Source organism: Indicator indicator (assembly GCF_027791375.1).
Source record: "Indicator indicator isolate 239-I01 chromosome W unlocalized genomic scaffold, UM_Iind_1.1 iindW_random_scaffold_283, whole genome shotgun sequence".
NCBI lineage: Eukaryota > Metazoa > Chordata > Aves > Piciformes > Indicatoridae > Indicator > Indicator indicator.
The window spans coordinates 6,743-25,289 of NW_026539111.1; the positions used below are offsets into that span (position 1 = coordinate 6,743).

The 18,547-nt window shown below is 45.4% G+C and overlaps 2 protein-coding genes across 2 annotated transcripts; one reads left to right on the top strand and one right to left on the bottom strand.

The window, feature by feature from the left end:
- Positions 1-1,469: 1,469 nt before the first annotated feature.
- On the bottom strand, positions 1,470-3,820 carry LOC128979926 (maternal B9.10 protein-like). The gene is made up of 4 exons (XM_054398319.1): positions 3,648-3,820; positions 2,986-3,123; positions 1,829-2,024; positions 1,470-1,646 (listed from the first exon to the last, which is right to left on the bottom strand). The coding sequence occupies exons 1-4, from the start codon at positions 3,818-3,820 to the stop codon at positions 1,470-1,472; spliced, it is 684 nt and encodes a 227-aa protein (XP_054254294.1).
- An 11,385-nt stretch (positions 3,821-15,205) lies between these two features.
- On the top strand, positions 15,206-17,556 carry LOC128979927 (maternal B9.10 protein-like). The gene is made up of 4 exons (XM_054398320.1): positions 15,206-15,378; positions 15,903-16,040; positions 17,002-17,197; positions 17,380-17,556. The coding sequence occupies exons 1-4, from the start codon at positions 15,206-15,208 to the stop codon at positions 17,554-17,556; spliced, it is 684 nt and encodes a 227-aa protein (XP_054254295.1).
- Positions 17,557-18,547: the final 991 nt, after the last annotated feature.

An 18,547-nucleotide genomic window follows, 5' to 3' on the forward strand; every position in this document is an offset into this window, starting at 1 on the left:
TCCTGCCACATGCATTGTTTTGGGACAACAGAGGATTGGCCTATGTTGTAAGTTAAGGGAAAAATCAAGAGTTAATTGGTATAACTACAGAAGTCCTCCAAAAGCTAGAGGGTCCCAGGATATTGTAATCTGTTATTCTATTCCATTTTCCTGTATTTAAGGGAGTGTACAGCCGCAAGTCTCTATGCTTTCTGGTCAGGACAGGCACACTCTTATCTTATGGTTTGTGGGGGAAAGCTTCTCTCTTGGTCTTGGCCAGGAGGAAATTCCCAGCTATGCAGCTGGGCTTGGTGAAGCTTGCAGTGGGCATGGGGCAGGGGGTGTTCAGTTTGGCTGCTCCTGGGCCTGCTCCAGCTGAATGGGGTGGTGGTTTCTGGAAGGCTCTGGCCTGGTAGACTCAAATGTATTCACAGAATATTAGGGGCTGGAAGGGATCTTGAAAGTATCCAGCCCAACCCCCCCTGCCAGAGCAGGGTCACCTAGAGCAGGTCACACAAGAACACATCCAGGCAGGTTTTGAGTATCTCCAGAGAAGGAGACTCCACAACCCCCCTGGGAAATTCCTTTTACTGGAATGCCTTTTGTATAAATTTGTAAATAGAATTTCCATTTAACCTTCCAATCCAGCATGGAGCATTTTTATTTGACTCCTTGGAAGGGGTGAAACTTTTCTGTCCTTTTGCCCTGGGCAGCTCGTGGCTCAAAAGTAGGACAGACTACCACAAGTCCTTCCCTACTGAAAGGCAGTCTCACTCTTTCTGGAATTCTGGACTTAGCTTCAAGACAGCTTGTGTCCAGTTGTGCAGAGCTACAGAAGGTTCCTATGGGCCACAGCATCACCAGCTTGCTGCTAGATATCCTTAGAGATAACAGCTCCACCCTCCTACAAGAGGATGGGAGAGCTACACCACCATGTGCTCCCCTCTCTTGCCCATGAGGCTGTGAGCTATAGCCAAGAAGGAAAAAGCCCTGCCAGAGCCCCAAGACAGTCTTCCACAGCTGCATACTAAAGCTTTACTCAAGGTGGAGCAGAGCTGATTCTTCTTGTGATGTGTTGATGTTTTGCTCACAAAACAGCTACTCCTGCCGACATTGTCAGAAGAAAGCAGACCATTGTTCAAAGCAGCTTGGAGGATGTCTTTTATCCTTCTTGGCTTGCTCATGCTGTCATCAAAAAGCTTTTACACACCCTTCAGAGCACTGAGAGCAGATCAGATGGCTTTAAAAAACCATGAGCAGATTTATTGATATATGCATTTCCTTTTTGACTTGCAAGTAAAACCTCACATTTTAAATGTTTTATTGATGTGAATATAAGATTGAAAATTTCAAAGGTCACATAATAATCCCCCCAAAAGGAAGACATAGGGATTAGACAGGAAGTGCTTTCTGCTTTTAATTCAACTTTCTAGTGACAGCCTTCACCTCATACCACAGAGCTCAATGCTTCAACAGGTGCAGCCACAGATCTACCGCTTGGTGTTGACCCAGTGGTACCTATCAACATGCAGTCCTGTGAAAGCAGCTGTTGACCTGTAGAGTTTGTAAGCCCTGTGCCAGGCATAGCATGAGCCATCAGTCAGATAGGTCTTCCTATGAAGATACCGAGACCAGGGTTGTACGGGTGCCTTGCAGTAGTCTCTGAACTAAACAGCAAGAAATGAGTGTTATAAGCGGTTCGTGAAACCTGGGACGAGATTACACCTGGCCCACCAGGCTATAAAAAACCTGGGACACTACCAGTTTATGTCTACTGCATTCTTTCCTGAGGCAACCTACAGGGCAGATTCTAGCTCTTACTGCAAACCTCATACCACTATATGCTTACCTGGTAGACACTGTTAGGATTGCTGACAATACGGATAGCTTTTGGCTCCTTGCTGGAGCTCTCCTCATCTGAAGGGATACCAGAATGGTAGTCTAGAGATGCTCTGTCAACAGCATAGCTGATCTGCTGAAGAAGCTCTGGGTTCTCCTCTCCTTCAAAGCGTGCAACTGTGAAGGGCCAGTTCTTCTCACCGTATCTGAACGGGATGGAATACAACAGAACAGAACCCTTTCAGTTGGAAAGGGCCTTCAGACCATTGAGTCCAACCATCATCTAACTCTGCCAAGGCTGGTGATGAACCATGGCCCTCAGAATCACATCTGTGTGTCTTTTAAGTACCGTCAGGAAAGGCAATTCAACCGTCTCCCTGGAGAGCCTTTTGAGAGTTTAACATACACACAATGAAAAGGTTTCTCCTGCTCTAAACCTCCCCTGGAACAACTTTAGACTGCTTTCTCTCTTCCTATCACTTCTTACAAGGGAGAAGAGACTGACACCCACCTTCTTTCAACCTCCTTTCAGGGAGCTGTAGAGAGCAACAAAGTCACCACTCCTCAGCCTCCTTTTCTCCAGACTAACCAACCCAATTTAGTGTCATCTGCAGACTGACTGAGGGGGCCTCAATCCCCTCATCTGGATCATTGATAAAGGTGTTAAAGAGAACTGGCCCCAGCACAAAGAACAAAGGGAACACAAAGCTGCCAACCAGAGTTAACTCCATCCCCCATCACTCTTTGGGTTCTTAACCAAGCAAAGCTTCCATCCATCCAAGCCACAAACAGCCAGCTTCTCCAGGAGGATGTTGTGGGAACCAGTCAAAGGCTTTACCAAAGTCCAGGTAAACAACACCTACAGCCTTTCCTTCATCCACTAAGCAGGTCACCTTGTCATAAAAGGAGATCAGGTTCATCAAGCAAGACCTGCCCTTCATAAAACCATACTGGTCTGGGTGCCCTGCATGTGCTGTATAATGGCACTCAAGATGATCTGCTTCAAGATCTTCCCCAGCACTGATGTACAATGCAAGCCTGTACTAGCAGTAATCTAGCTGACATTGTAAGTACACCCTCAGACACCAAGAGCCTGGCCATAGGGTTAGAGCTCATCTGCTTTGCACAGGGCACTTAAAATGTGTTAGCCACAGCTGCTCCACTCACCTGCAACACACCTCAAATGGATCAACCCACAGTGTCATCTCTTTTGGCAGACCAAGCTTATCAAAGTCCACATTACTCTCCACACAAGCTTGCTCCAGCAGTAGATCTCTTGTCTGATGTTTGTTTATTCTTATGCATCTACACAAGAACAAGGTGCAGATGGGTTTTAACATTTCACTGCAGCTTTGCAGGTCCTGCTCCTGCACTCAAGTTCATTTAGCCTGCTGATGCAAGTTCCCACCTCAACCAGCAAGTTAGCTTAGCCAGCTAATTTACAAACCCAAAGCAGGTCTTGTTTGTTTTTCACAAACCTCAGTAACTCACTTCAGGAATTATCAAGAGAATTAAAAGCAGTTGCAACAACTCCACAAGTTAAAGCCGACTTGAATTTTGCAAGTCAGGAAATCAGATGGTTACACAAGACAACTTGTCTTTAACATTCCACCTCAGCCACATAGCTCCACAGTCATACCCTGTGAAACCAATTTCAGAATGGGTGACACTTCTGTCCTCATGCTTAAGGGACAACTGAGTGGTTCTCTTGCAGTTTTTTTTGTCACACATTTCCAATTTAAGGGCTTCAGACACTGGAAGTACTCAGTGCATCTTGAACATTAGGCAAAGGCTCCATTCCCCATCCCTTGCTACTAAAGGTCTCTTACCTGAAAGCTTGTCCTCTGGAAGGATTGTCCAAGTACCAGTGATTCTTGTACTTTTCAAACAATATTGTTGTCAGCTTAGCTGCAAATTTCTCCACTTTCTGCTTGCTCAGCTTGTCTTCCCTTTTCACTATCCTTGTGATGAAGAAAACTGTGGCAGCAATTTCATCCTTCATTTTAAATGGAAGTGCAGCAGGTGCTTTAGCTGTTGGATAGTCATCAGTAGAGATGAGACACTACACTAGAGAGATTTAATAACATTAAGGCACTCCCAGGCTCCAAGAATAGATGCTGCAAAACCAGCATGAGCTGGGACAGAGAGAGCCCAGAGTTGCCAAACAACTGATACATTAAGCTCTGGGTAACAAAATTAATTTAATGCATTACTAGAAGCCACTCACACTAAGCAGTGAAGAGTCTAAAATACAGAACTCATTAATAGCTGTAACTTGCATATTACACTCAACAATTAGCAACTCCTACAATTAGAGAAGCTTTTCTTATTCAAGGAAGACAACATTACCTTCTAAGGCCAGAGCACTTGAAAAATCTGATATGAGCTTTACAGACACAATCAAAGAGCCCACCAAAAATCAGAAACAAACCTACAAGAACCTGCAACAATCATACAGAGGGAAAAGATAGAAAAAACCCCACAAATTCACTCTTCCTTTAGTGCAGTTTGCTTAGGGTTTATATAGAAGAGGAAATCAGGTGGGTTTGAGGAAGGGAATAACAGTCAGGTGTGCCCTGTGAGGCTAACTCTTGTGCTGCTTTCCAGGCTAATTGAAATCTCCTTGGGTTTATTCCAGTATCAGCTCCTTCTTTGAAGGCCTAATTGAGTCAGTACTGTGTTGGGTTGTGTACATCAGTTGGACACTCTCTAGTCTATTCCTGTCCCTCTTGAACTGGAGATGCCAGAACTGGACACAATACTCTAGATGTGTTCTCACCAGGGCAGAGTAGAGGAGGAGGGGAAACTTTCCTTGCCCTGCTGGCCACATTCTTCTTAATGCACCCCAGAAGCTTTAAGGAATAAGTAATAAATAAATTTTTAAAAAATAAGAAAAGATGTCTTCTCTTTCTTTTTCTCACATATCCAAATACTAGCAGGTCCAGAGGAGGAGACAAAAATGATCAGGGGGCTGGAACACCTCTGCTACAAGGACAGGCTGAGGGAGCTGGGATTGTTCAGTCTGGAGAAGAGAAGGCTCCAGGGAGACCTTAGAGCTGCCCTCCAGTATCTGAAGGGGGCTACAAGAAGGCTCTGGGCAACCTCTAGTGGAGGATGTCCCTGCTGACTGCAGGGGGGTTGGACTGGATGACCTTCGGAGGTCCCTTCCAACCCAACCCATTCTATGATTCTATGAAATGGAGCCCTTCCAATAACAACTCCAATGAAAGAGAAATCCAAGTCTGAGCTAAACAATGAGTCTTCAGACAAAGCATTCAGCAGTGCCAGGAGCTGAGCTTTAATCCAGTACCCAGTGTTGTAACCACAAGAGCATCCTTAGCATGTGCTCTGCACTTGGCTGCAGGGATTCTGCTCCATGCACAAGCCCTGAGTCATTCCTTCCCTGTCACATACAGCACAAGAGGGCACTGGTAGCCTGCTCAGTGCTTCCGGAATCATGATGTAGGACAACAGGAAACCATTGCTATGCATTGCTGGGGAGAAGTTCCACATAACTTTTTTTAGGAGTTGCTTAGCCTCTTTCTACGCAGCCTTGGAAGATTTTTTTTTTTACTCACTGCTGGCTGGCTGCATCCAAAATTAGCTCTGAGCAACAGTTGAGCATTCTTCAAAAGGCAAACTGAAGTTTTGTGCCTGAGGCCTGACTTTTATTCTGGAGATTAAACTTGCTTTAAAAATGTCAGGCACTGGATGGGTCATTTTCTGGGCTGAATGGATTCCCTTGTAAACACCAAAGATCATGTCTGTAACTCCATCAGTTTCATCATATTATAGTCTAATAAAGGATATGACTTCTTCTAAACGCGCCAGGGGAGGTTTAGGCTGGAGGTGAGGAGAAAGTTCTTCACAGAGAGAGTGGTTGGCCATTGGAATGGGCTGCCCAGGGAGGTGGTGGAGTCACCATCCCTGGAGGTGTTCAAGAGGGGATTGGACGTGGCACTTGGTGCCATGGTTTAGATAGTCATGAGGTTTAGGGTGACAGGTTGGACTCGATGATCTTTGAGGTCTCTTCCAGCCTTCTTGATTCTATGATTCTATGATTCTATGATTCTATAAACTTTCTTTTGCTTTTATTCTTCAACTATCAAAGCTAAAATAGCATCCCCCCGGCAGGACTCCATCATGGGGAGTCCATCCCCAGCCCTGGAGTCCATAATTTGACCATAGTTTCTGTGTGGGATCTGGCACAGTTCAGCCTCAGGAATTTATCCATTTACTATTTTTTCCTTAATAAAGGCCAAGCTGGTTTGAATGAGTGGAAACAGCATTTGATGGGACTTTGAATTGTTTCCTGCCTTCTTACATCCTCCAACTTGTCCAGGCAGGCCCTGTGAGTCAGGAAATTCTGTGACAAGACTGAAGTGACTGAATTCCACACAGGATGACTGAAGAGAAGTTCTGAATCCCTACACCATCTTCTTTTGTTGAGTTGGTTGTTCCCATAGTTAACAGACAACGTGCAAACCAGCAGTAAACAAACTCTCCACCTGAGAAACCAGATCACAGCACTGCAATCAGTCATGAAATAAGGTGCAGCTTCTTGGAAATTAGGAAGCAAAAGCCAGGCCAAACTGCACACATTTTTAACAAACAGAGGGGGAGAAAATCAGCAAAGATCCTGGCATTTCATCCAACTGACTCTAATTATTAAGGGCTGTCACTGAGACAGAAGGTTCTGAGAACTTTTGAAATTTAGAGGGTTTAATGTCAGGCAGGAGTTCAAAATTATTTCTGTCAGTGGCACAGAAACCAAGAAGAGCAAAGAGAATTTCTGGCTTTCCATTCCAGTGACAAGAAATCTCTCTTAATTAGGTAGATTCATTGCACTCTAATTCTTGATAAAGCTCTAAGTTATCTTCAACTTGCAGAAAATGTAGCCCTGGATGTCTGTTTGGATAATAAGCAGCTAAGAAACTAAATGTCAAAACTCAAAGCTGAACAGCCCATCCCAATGTGAGGTCTGTTAAGTAACAGGCAACAAATTGTGCTCCCATTCATTCCCAGTTGCATCCAGACAGAAGCATCCTAGCAGAGTTTGCAAACCCCATGATGAAGAGCCAAGGGTTGTGACTGACAGGATGCATGAGATGAATGAGTAACCATTTGTGCCTTTCTTGCAGGCTGTTGTTGGGTTTTAATCCCTGTTACAGAATCACAGAATCAATTATCAGGGTTGGAAGGGACCTCAAGGCTCATCCAGTTCCAACCCCCCTGCCATCACATTAGATCAGGTTGCTCACAGCCACATCCAGCCTGGCCTTAAAAACTTCCAGGGATGAAGCTTCCACCACCTCCCTGAGCAACCTGTTCCAGTGTCTCACCACCTCCATGGGGAAGAACTTTTTCCTAACATTCAATCTGAATCTACCCACTTCTATTTTTGCTCCTTTCCCCCCAGTCCTATCACTACCTGACATCTTAAAAAGTCCCTCCCCAGCTTTCTTGTAGCCCCCTTCAGCTACTGGAAGGCCACAATAAAGTCTCCTCAGAGCCTTCTCTTCTCCAGACTGAACAACTTTCTCAGTCTGTCTGCATAGGAGAGGAAGAGATAAAAAACCCCAAACCACTAAAAACCTGAGTAAACTAAGGGCTACTTTGCTCTCGAAAACCTATCTGGCCAGATATATTACCTAGATATCAGTTCCTTAAGCAGCCTAAGACCCGTGGATATCTTTACCTTAGTGCAGCCTTGAACCTGAGAGCCGGCAGCCCTTGCCCGTATGGCGAGCCTTTCCCGAAGGTCTGGCCCAGGCACGGTACGAACTCCCTTCGCCAGCGATGAGTTGCACTTCTGCCCGTCGACCGCTGCTAATCGACACCTCCTTCCCGGGACTCGCAGTATCACCGGAACAGCCTGAAGGTCTCCCAGGGTCCCTGTTCGGGCGCCATTTGTTGTCGAACGCGGGGGAGACGGGCAGAAATCAATCTGATTTGCTGGTGAAACGCGAGGGAAGACGAGCGGCAATCAATGTGATTGATAAGCAAGCGTCAACTTTATTGTTCAAATACACAGCTTATATAAGATCTCAGCAAAAATATGCACAGATGTCATTATTCTATTGGTACAGCTAAGGTTAATATGCACAAGTGTCATAAGATAATTGGTTTCAGGTTAAGAACTACACTAAAATATCCAGCCTACTTGCAGTTAGGTCTACGTGCTATTTCACAAACTTCTTTCTAACTAGTTCCTTGTTTTGTAACCTTGCAAGACAGCTGCAAACATAGTGACCTTGCAGCTTAAGCATATCTACAAACTGTGAAGAAACAACAAGATGGAGTGCGGCATACACATTTTGCTAAATTAATTGTTCAATAGACTCGTATCCCTGTGAACTGATTTAAGACATTCTCCAACAAAAGGAAACCTACAGGCTGGGGTGGCACAGCTCTCGCCATTTTAAAGCGACCAGCGCCATCTTGGTGAGGCCGGCGCCATTTTGGTGAGTCCGGCGCCATCTTGGTGCGGCCGGCGCCATCTTCGTGAGGCTGGCGCCATCTTGATGCGGCTGGTGCCATTTTGATGCGGCTGGTGCCATCATGGCGCTAGGAGGTTCCCTTCATGTGTTAGCCCCCAAAGCTTTTCTTTGTCTCTGTGTGGCTTGTAAAGCACCACTTTTCCACATGCTTAGACATGTCTGTAACTGGTGACAGGAAAGAGCTAGCCCAGAATTGCAAGCTCCATTTAGTCTCTCTCATCAAAAGAGAACAACTACGAAAAGAAATTTGGTGCTAGGAGGTCCCCTTCATGTGTTAGCCCCCAAGGCTTTTCTTTGCCTCTGTGCGGGTTGTAAAGCAGCTTTTTTCCATATGCTTAGACATGGCTGTAACTGGTGACAGGAAAGAGCTAGCCCAGAATTGCAAGCTGCATTTAGTCTCTGTGCTGAAAACAGACTAAATGTAAAAAGAAATTTGGTGCTTGGAGGTTCCCTTCATGTGTTAGCCCCCAATGCTTTTACTTGTTTCTGTGCGGCTTGTAAAGCAACTTTTTTCCACATGCTTAGACATGGCTATGACTGGTGACAGGAAAGAGCTAGACCAGAATTGCAAGCTGCATTTAGTCTCTCTCCTCAAAACAGAGCAAATGGAAAAAGAAATTCGGTACTAGGAGGTTCCCTTCATCTGTTAGCCCCCAATGCTTTCTGTTCGTCTCTGTGCGGCTTGTAAAGCAGCTTTTTTCCACCTGCTTAGACATGGCTGTGACTGGTGACAGGAAAGAGCTAGGCCAGAATTGCAAGCTCCATTTAGTCTCTCTCCTCAAAAGAGAGGAAATGGCAAAAGAAATTTGGTGCGAGGAGGTTCCCTTCATGCGTTAGTGCCTGAATCAATCATTCTCAAAGGCCTCTTGCCAACACATTTTTCCATTTGCTCTCTTATCAGGAGAGAGATTAAATGGAGCTTGCAATTCTGGGCTGGCTCTTTTCTGTCACCAGTTGCAGCCATGTCTAAGCATGTGGAAAAAAGTTGCTTTACAAGCCGCACAGAGACGAATAAAAGCATTGGGGCTAACACATCAAGGGAACATCCTAGCACCAAATTTCTTTTGCCAATTAGTGTATTTTGAGGAGAGAGACTAAATGGAGCTTGCAATTCTGGCCTTGCTCTTTCCTGTCACCAGTTACAGCCATGTCTAAGCAGGTGGAAAAAAGCTGCTTTACAAGCCGCACAGAGACAAAGAAAAGCATGGGGGCTAACACATCAAGGGAACATCCTAGCACCAAATTTCTTTTGCCAATTAGTGTATTTTGAGGAGAGAGACTAAATGGAGCTTGCAATTCTGGCCTAGCTCTTTCCTTTCACCAGTTACAGCCATGTCTAAGCAGGTGGAAAAAAGCTGCTTTACAAGCCGCACAGAGACAAATGAAAGCATTGGGGGCTAACACATGAAGGGAACCTCCTAGCACCAAATTTCTTTTTCCATTTGCTCTCTTTTGAGGAGAGAGACTAAATGGAGCTTGCAATTCTGGCCTAGCTCTTTCCTGTCACCAGTTACAGCCATGTCTAAGCATGTGGAAAAAGGTTGCTTTACAAGCCGCACAAAGAAAAGCATTGCGGCTAACACATGAAGGGAATCTCCTAGCACCAAATTTCTTTTTCAATTTGCTCTCTTTTGAGGAGAGAGACTAAATGGAGCTTGCAATTCTGGGCGAGCTCTTTCCTTTCACCAGTTACAGCCATATCTAAGCATGTGGAAAAATGTTGCTTTACAAGCCGCACAGAGGCAAAGAAAAGCATTGGGGGCTGTGCTGGTTTGAGGCCAGCCAGAACATCTCTTGCCCCGAAAGGGACAAAGGAATGACGCACGCAAACGGATTGGAGAGTGATGGAAAAGTTTAAATGGAAAAGCAAATTGGTGAAGCTACAGAAAAAAATTACAAACTACAAGGCATAGTGGAAAAGAACATCCTAAAGCATACAGAACCCCCTCACAGAATTCCCAAAAGCTTCCCAATCCTCCCTTCCTCCCACCTGAGGGTCTACCCAATCCCTCAGGGCTCTTCCTTCCCCCCCCCTCCCACTGCTAGGGAAGTCTCAGGCTGGCCAGGTCTGAGACTGCCCCCCCCTCCATTCTCCTCCTGGCATTAGGCCTAGTCAGGCCTAAGAGGCCTGAGATACCCCCCCGGCATTACCCGATAAGTGAGGACATCTCCCATGGGAGCGAAGAGGGAAGAAAGAGCATGAGGATGACTCTGCCGATGGCTTTATAGGGCGCAGGATTTATGGGCAGAAATATGTCATTTCCTGTGTCCACCCCAAGTGGGTGGGTACCTGGGACACCAGAGGTGTATCTCATGCAGCAGTGGCAGGGGGCACCCAGCCCAAACTGCCACAGGGGCTAACACAGGAAGGGAACCTCCTAGCGCCAAAATGGCACCAGCCACATCAAGATGGCGCCGGCCTCACCAAAATGGCGCCGGCCTCACCAAGATGGCGCTGGCCGCTTTAAAATGGCGAGAGCTGTGCCACCCCAGCCTGTAGGTTTCCTTTTGTTGGAGAATGTCTTAAATCAGTTCACAGGGATACGAGTCTATTGAACAATTAATTTAGCAAAATGTGTATGCCGCACTCCATCTTGTTGTTTCTTCACAGTTTGTAGATATGCTTAAGCTGCAAGGTCACTATGTTTGCAGCTGTCTTGCAAGGTTACAAAACAAGGAACTAGTTAGAAAGAAGTTTGTGAAATAGCACGTAGACCTAACTGCAAGTAGGCTGGATATTTTAGTGTAGTTCTTAACCTGAAACCAATTATCTTATGACACTTGTGCATATTAACCTTAGCTGTACCAATAGAATAATGACATCTGTGCATATTTTTGCTGAGATCTTATATAAGCTGTGTATTTGAACAATAAAGTTGACGCTTGCTTATCAATCACATTGATTGCCGCTCGTCTTCCCTCGCGTTTCACCAGCAAATCAGATTGATTTCTGCCCGTCTCCCCCGCGTTCGACAACAAATGGCGCCCGAACAGGGACCCTGGGAGACCTTCAGGCTGTTCCGGTGATACTGCGAGTCCCGGGAAGGAGGTGTCGATTAGCAGCGGTCGACGGGCAGAAGTGCAACTCATCGCTGGCGAAGGGAGTTCGTACCGTGCCTGGGCCAGACCTTCGGGAAAGGCTCGCCATACGGGCAAGGGCTGCCGGCTCTCAGGTTCAAGGCTGCACTAAGGTAAAGATATCCACGGGTCTTAGGCTGCTTAAGGAACTGATATCTAGGTAATATATCTGGCCAGATAGGTTTTCGAGAGCAAAGTAGCCCTTAGTTTACTCAGGTTTTTAGTGGTTTGGGGTTTTTTATCTCTTCCTCTCCTATGCAGACAGACTGAGAAAGTTGTTCAGTCTGGAGAAGAGAAGGCTCTGAGGAGACTTTATTGTGGCCTTCCAGTAGCTGAAGGGGGCTACAAGAAAGCTGGGGAGGGACTTTTTAAGATGTCAGGTAGTGATAGGACTGGGGGGAAAGGAGCAAAAATAGAAGTGGGTAGATTCAGATTGAATGTTAGGAAAAAGTTCTTCCCCATGGAGGTGGTGAGACACTGGAACAGGTTGCTCAGGGAGGTGGTGGAAGCTTCATCCCTGGAAGTTTTTAAGGCCAGGCTGGATGTGGCTGTGAGCAACCTGATCTAATGTGATGGCAGGGGGGTTGGAACTGGATGAGCCTTGAGGTCCCTTCCAACCCTGATAATTGATTCTGTGATTCTGTAACAGGGATTAAAACCCAACAACAGCCTGCAAGAAAGGCACAAATGGTTACTCATTCATCTCATGCATCCTGTCAGTCACAACCCTTGGCTCTTCATCATGGGGTTTGCAAACTCTGCTAGGATGCTTCTGTCTGGATGCAACTGGGAATGAATGGGAGCACAATTTGTTGCCTGTTACTTAACAGACCTCACATTGGGATGGGCTGTTCAGCTTTGAGTTTTGACATTTAGTTTCTTAGCTGCTTATTATCCAAACAGACATCCAGGGCTACATTTTCTGCAAGTTGAAGATAACTTAGAGCTTTATCAAGAATTAGAGTGCAATGAATCTACCTAATTAAGAGAGATTTCTTGTCACTGGAATGGAAAGCCAGAAATTCTCTTTGCTCTTCTTGGTTTCTGTGCCACTGACAGAAATAATTTTGAACTCCTGCCTGACATTAAACCCTCTAAATTTCAAAAGTTCTCAGAACCTTCTGTCTCAGTGACAGCCCTTAATAATTAGAGTCAGTTGGATGAAATGCCAGGATCTTTGCTGATTTTCTCCCCCTCTGTTTGTTAAAAATGTGTGCAGTTTGGCCTGGCTTTTGCTTCCTAATTTCCAAGAAGCTGCACCTTATTTCATGACTGATTGCAGTGCTGTGATCTGGTTTCTCAGGTGGAGAGTTTGTTTACTGCTGGTTTGCACGTTGTCTGTTAACTATGGGAACAACCAACTCAACAAAAGAAGATGGTGTAGGGATTCAGAACTTCTCTTCAGTCATCCTGTGTGGAATTCAGTCACTTCAGTCTTGTCACAGAATTTCCTGACTCACAGGGCCTGCCTGGACAAGTTGGAGGATGTAAGAAGGCAGGAAACAATTCAAAGTCCCATCAAATGCTGTTTCCACTCATTCAAACCAGCTTGGCCTTTATTAAGGAAAAAATAGTAAATGGATAAATTCCTGAGGCTGAACTGTGCCAGATCCCACACAGAAACTATGGTCAAATTATGGACTCCAGGGCTGGGGATGGACTCCCCATGATGGAGTCCTGCCGGGGGGATGCTATTTTAGCTTTGATAGTTGAAGAATAAAAGCAAAAGAAAGTTTATAGAATCATAGAATCATAGAATCATAGAATCAAGAAGGCTGGAAGAGACCTCAAAGATCATCGAGTCCAACCTGTCACCCTAAACCTCATGACTATCTAAACCATGGCACCAAGTGCCACGTCCAATCCCCTCTTGAACACCTCCAGGGATGGTGACTCCACCACCTCCCTGGGCAGCCCATTCCAATGGCCAACCACTCTCTCTGTGAAGAACTTTCTCCTCACCTCCAGCCTAAACCTCCCCTGGCGCGTTTAGAAGAAGTCATATCCTTTATTAGACTATAATATGATGAAACTGATGGAGTTACAGACATGATCTTTGGTGTTTACAAGGGAATCCATTCAGCCCAGAAAATGACCCATCCAGTGCCTGACATTTTTAAAGCAAGTTTAATCTCCAGAATAAAAGTCAGGCCTCAGGCACAAAACTTCAGTTTGCCTTTTGAAGAATGCTCAACTGTTGCTCAGAGCTAATTTTGGATGCAGCCAGCCAGCAGTGAGTAAAAAAAAAAATCTTCCAAGGCTGCGTAGAAAGAGGCTAAGCAACTCCTAAAAAAAGTTATGTGGAACTTCTCCCCAGCAATGCATAGCAATGGTTTCCTGTTGTCCTACATCATGATTCCGGAAGCACTGAGCAGGCTACCAGTGCCCTCTTGTGCTGTATGTGACAGGGAAGGAATGACTCAGGGCTTGTGCATGGAGCAGAATCCCTGCAGCCAAGTGCAGAGCACATGCTAAGGATGCTCTTGTGGTTACAACACTGGGTACTGGATTAAAGCTCAGCTCCTGGCACTGCTGAATGCTTTGTCTGAAGACTCATTGTTTAGCTCAGACTTGGATTTCTCTTTCATTGGAGTTGTTATTGGAAGGGCTCCATTTCATAGAATCATAGAATGGGTTGGGTTGGAAGGGACCTCCGAAGGTCATCCAGTCCAACCCCCCTGCAGTCAGCAGGGACATCCTCCACTAGAGGTTGCCCAGAGCCTTCTTGTAGCCCCCTTCAGATACTGGAGGGCAGCTCTAAGGTCTCCCTGGAGCCTTCTCTTCTCCAGACTGAACAATCCCAGCTCCCTCAGCCTGTCCTTGTAGCAGAGGTGTTCCAGCCCCCTGATCATTTTTGTCTCCTCCTCTGGACCTGCTAGTATTTGGATATGTGAGAAAAAGAAAGAGAAGACATCTTTTCTTATTTTTTAAAAATTTATTTATTACTTATTCCTTAAAGCTTCTGGGGTGCATTAAGAAGAATGTGGCCAGCAGGGCAAGGAAAGTTTCCCCTCCTCCTCTACTCTGCCCTGGTGAGAACACATCTAGAGTATTGTGTCCAGTTCTGGCATCTCCAGTTCAAGAGGGACAGGAATAGACTAGAGAGTGTCCAACTGATGTACACAACCCAACACAGTACTGACTCAATTAGGCCTTCAAAGAAGGAGCTGATACTGGAATAAACCCAAGGAGATTTCAATTAGCCTGGAAAGCAGCACAAGAGTTAGCCTCACAGGGCACACCTGACTGTTATTCCCTTCCTCAAACCCACCTGATTTCCTCTTCTATATAAACCCTAAGCAAACTGCACTAAAGGAAGAGTGAATTTGTGGGGTTTTTTCTATCTTTTCCCTCTGTATGATTGTTGCAGGTTCTTGTAGGTTTGTTTCTGATTTTTGGTGGGCTCTTTGATTGTGTCTGTAAAGCTCATATCAGATTTTTCAAGTGCTCTGGCCTTAGAAGGTAATGTTGTCTTCCTTGAATAAGAAAAGCTTCTCTAATTGTAGGAGTTGCTAATTGTTGAGTGTAATATGCAAGTTACAGCTATTAATGAGTTCTGTATTTTAGACTCTTCACTGCTTAGTGTGAGTGGCTTCTAGTAATGCATTAAATTAATTTTGTTACCCAGAGCTTAATGTATCAGTTGTTTGGCAACTCTGGGCTCTCTCTGTCCCAGCTCATGCTGGTTTTGCAGCATCTATTCTTGGAGCCTGGGAGTGCCTTAATGTTATTAAATCTCTCTAGTGTAGTGTCTCATCTCTACTGATGACTATCCAACAGCTAAAGCACCTGCTGCACTTCCATTTAAAATGAAGGATGAAATTGCTGCCACAGTTTTCTTCATCACAAGGCTAGTGAAAAGGGAAGACAAGCTGAGCAAGCAGAAAGTGGAGAAATTTGCAGCTAAGCTGACAACAATATTGTTTGAAAAGTACAAGAATCACTGGTACTTGGACAATCCTTCCAGAGGACAAGCTTTCAGGTAAGAGACCTTTAGTAGCAAGGGATGGGGAATGGAGCCTTTGCCTAATGTTCAAGATGCACTGAGTACTTCCAGTGTCTGAAGCCCTTAAATTGGAAATGTGTGACAAAAAAAACTGCAAGAGAACCACTCAGTTGTCCCTTAAGCATGAGGACAGAAGTGTCACCCATTCTGAAATTGGTTTCACAGGGTATGACTGTGGAGCTATGTGGCTGAGGTGGAATGTTAAAGACAAGTTGTCTTGTGTAACCATCTGATTTCCTGACTTGCAAAATTCAAGTCGGCTTTAACTTGTGGAGTTGTTGCAACTGCTTTTAATTCTCTTGATAATTCCTGAAGTGAGTTACTGAGGTTTGTGAAAAACAAACAAGACCTGCTTTGGGTTTGTAAATTAGCTGGCTAAGCTAACTTGCTGGTTGAGGTGGGAACTTGCATCAGCAGGCTAAATGAACTTGAGTGCAGGAGCAGGACCTGCAAAGCTGCAGTGAAATGTTAAAACCCATCTGCACCTTGTTCTTGTGTAGATGCATAAGAATAAACAAACATCAGACAAGAGATCTACTGCTGGAGCAAGCTTGTGTGGAGAGTAATGTGGACTTTGATAAGCTTGGTCTGCCAAAAGAGATGACACTGTGGGTTGATCCATTTGAGGTGTGTTGCAGGTGAGTGGAGCAGCTGTGGCTAACACATTTTAAGTGCCCTGTGCAAAGCAGATGAGCTCTAACCCTATGGCCAGGCTCTTGGTGTCTGAGGGTGTACTTACAATGTCAGCTAGATTACTGCTAGTACAGGCTTGCATTGTACATCAGTGCTGGGGAAGATCTTGAAGCAGATCATCTTGAGTGCCATTATACAGCACATGCAGGGCACCCAGACCAGTATGGTTTTATGAAGGGCAGGTCTTGCTTGATGAACCTGATCTCCTTTTATGACAAGGTGACCTGCTTAGTGGATGAAGGAAAGGCTGTAGGTGTTGTTTACCTGGACTTTGGTAAAGCCTTTGACTGGTTCCCACAACATCCTCCTGGAGAAGCTGGCTGTTTGTGGCTTGGATGGATGGAAGCTTTGCTTGGTTAAGAACCCAAAGAGTGATGGGGGATGGAGTTAACTCTGGTTGGCAGCTTTGTGTTCCCTTTGTTCTTTGTGCTGGGGCCAGTTCTCTTTAACACCTTTATCAATGATCCAGATGAGGGGATTGAGGCCCCCTCAGTCAGTCTGCAGATGACACTAAATTGGGTTGGTTAGTCTGGAGAAAAGGAGGCTGAGGAGTGGTGACTTTGTTGCTCTCTACAGCTCCCTGAAAGGAGGTTGAAAGAAGGTGGGTGTCAGTCTCTTCTCCCTTGTAAGAAGTGATAGGAAGAGAGAAAGCAGTCTAAAGTTGTTCCAGGGGAGGTTTAGAGCAGGAGAAACCTTTTCATTGTGTGTATGTTAAACTCTCAAAAGGCTCTCCAGGGAGACGGTTGAATTGCCTTTCCTGACGGTACTTAAAAGACACACAGATGTGATTCTGAGGGCCATGGTTCATCACCAGCCTTGGCAGAGTTAGATGATGGTTGGACTCAATGGTCTGAAGGCCCTTTCCAACTGAAAGGGTTCTGTTCTGTTGTATTCCATCCCGTTCAGATACGGTGAGAAGAACTGGCCCTTCACAGTTGCACGCTTTGAAGGAGAGGAGAACCCAGAGCTTCTTCAGCAGATCAGCTATGCTGTTGACAGAGCATCTCTAGACTACCATTCTGGTATCCCTTCAGATGAGGAGAGCTCCAGCAAGGAGCCAAAAGCTATCCGTATTGTCAGCAATCCTAACAGTGTCTACCAGGTAAGCATATAGTGGTATGAGGTTTGCAGTAAGAGCTAGAATCTGCCCTGTAGGTTGCCTCAGGAAAGAATGCAGTAGACATAAACTGGTAGTGTCCCAGGTTTTTTATAGCCTGGTGGGCCAGGTGTAATCTCGTCCCAGGTTTCACGAACCGCTTATAACACTCATTTCTTGCTGTTTAGTTCAGAGACTACTGCAAGGCACCCGTACAACCCTGGTCTCGGTATCTTCATAGGAAGACCTATCTGACTGATGGCTCATGCTATGCCTGGCACAGGGCTTACAAACTCTACAGGTCAACAGCTGCTTTCACAGGACTGCATGTTGATAGGTACCACTGGGTCAACACCAAGCGGTAGATCTGTGGCTGCACCTGTTGAAGCATTGAGCTCTGTGGTATGAGGTGAAGGCTGTCACTAGAAAGTTGAATTAAAAGCAGAAAGCACTTCCTGTCTAATCCCTATGTCTTCCTTTTGGGGGGATTATTATGTGACCTTTGAAATTTTCAATCTTATATTCACATCAATAAAACATTTAAAATGTGAGGTTTTACTTGCAAGTCAAAAAGGAAATGCATATATCAATAAATCTGCTCATGGTTTTTTAAAGCCATCTGATCTGCTCTCAGTGCTCTGAAGGGTGTGTAAAAGCTTTTTGATGACAGCATGAGCAAGCCAAGAAGGATAAAAGACATCCTCCAAGCTGCTTTGAACAATGGTCTGCTTTCTTCTGACAATGTCGGCAGGAGTAGCTGTTTTGTGAGCAAAACATCAACACATCACAAGAAGAATCAGCTCTGCTCCACCTTGAGTAAAGCTTTAGTATGCAGCTGTGGAAGACTGTCTTGGGGCTCTGGCAGGGCTTTTTCCTTCTTGGCTATAGCTCACAGCCTCATGGGCAAGAGAGGGGAGCACATGGTGGTGTAGCTCTCCCATCCTCTTGTAGGAGGGTGGAGCTGTTATCTCTAAGGATATCTAGCAGCAAGCTGGTGATGCTGTGGCCCATAGGAACCTTCTGTAGCTCTGCACAACTGGACACAAGCTGTCTTGAAGCTAAGTCCAGAATTCCAGAAAGAGTGAGACTGCCTTTCAGTAGGGAAGGACTTGTGGTAGTCTGTCCTACTTTTGAGCCACGAGCTGCCCAGGGCAAAAGGACAGAAAAGTTTCACCCCTTCCAAGGAGTCAAATAAAAATGCTCCATGCTGGATTGGAAGGTTAAATGGAAATTCTATTTACAAATTTATACAAAAGGCATTCCAGTAAAAGGAATTTCCCAGGGGGGTTGTGGAGTCTCCTTCTCTGGAGATACTCAAAACCTGCCTGGATGTGTTCTTGTGTGACCTGCTCTAGG

What these genes read in the sequence shown, in the direction of transcription:
- LOC128979926 (XM_054398319.1), bottom strand. Translation starts at nt 3,820, where the DNA reads ATGAAGGATGAAATTGCTGCCACAGTTTTCTTCATCACAAGGATAGTG. An exon ending in TCCAGAGGACAAGCTTTCAG is followed by an intron (nt 3,124 to 3,647) that starts GTAAGAGACCTT and finishes GTTCTTGTGTAG; the next exon opens with ATGCATAAGAATAAACAAAC. An exon ending in ATCCTAACAGTGTCTACCAG is followed by an intron (nt 1,647 to 1,828) that starts GTAAGCATATAG and finishes CTTGCTGTTTAG; the next exon opens with TTCAGAGACTACTGCAAGGC.
- LOC128979927 (XM_054398320.1), top strand. Translation starts at nt 15,206, where the DNA reads ATGAAGGATGAAATTGCTGCCACAGTTTTCTTCATCACAAGGCTAGTG. An exon ending in TCCAGAGGACAAGCTTTCAG is followed by an intron (nt 15,379 to 15,902) that starts GTAAGAGACCTT and finishes GTTCTTGTGTAG; the next exon opens with ATGCATAAGAATAAACAAAC. An exon ending in ATCCTAACAGTGTCTACCAG is followed by an intron (nt 17,198 to 17,379) that starts GTAAGCATATAG and finishes CTTGCTGTTTAG; the next exon opens with TTCAGAGACTACTGCAAGGC.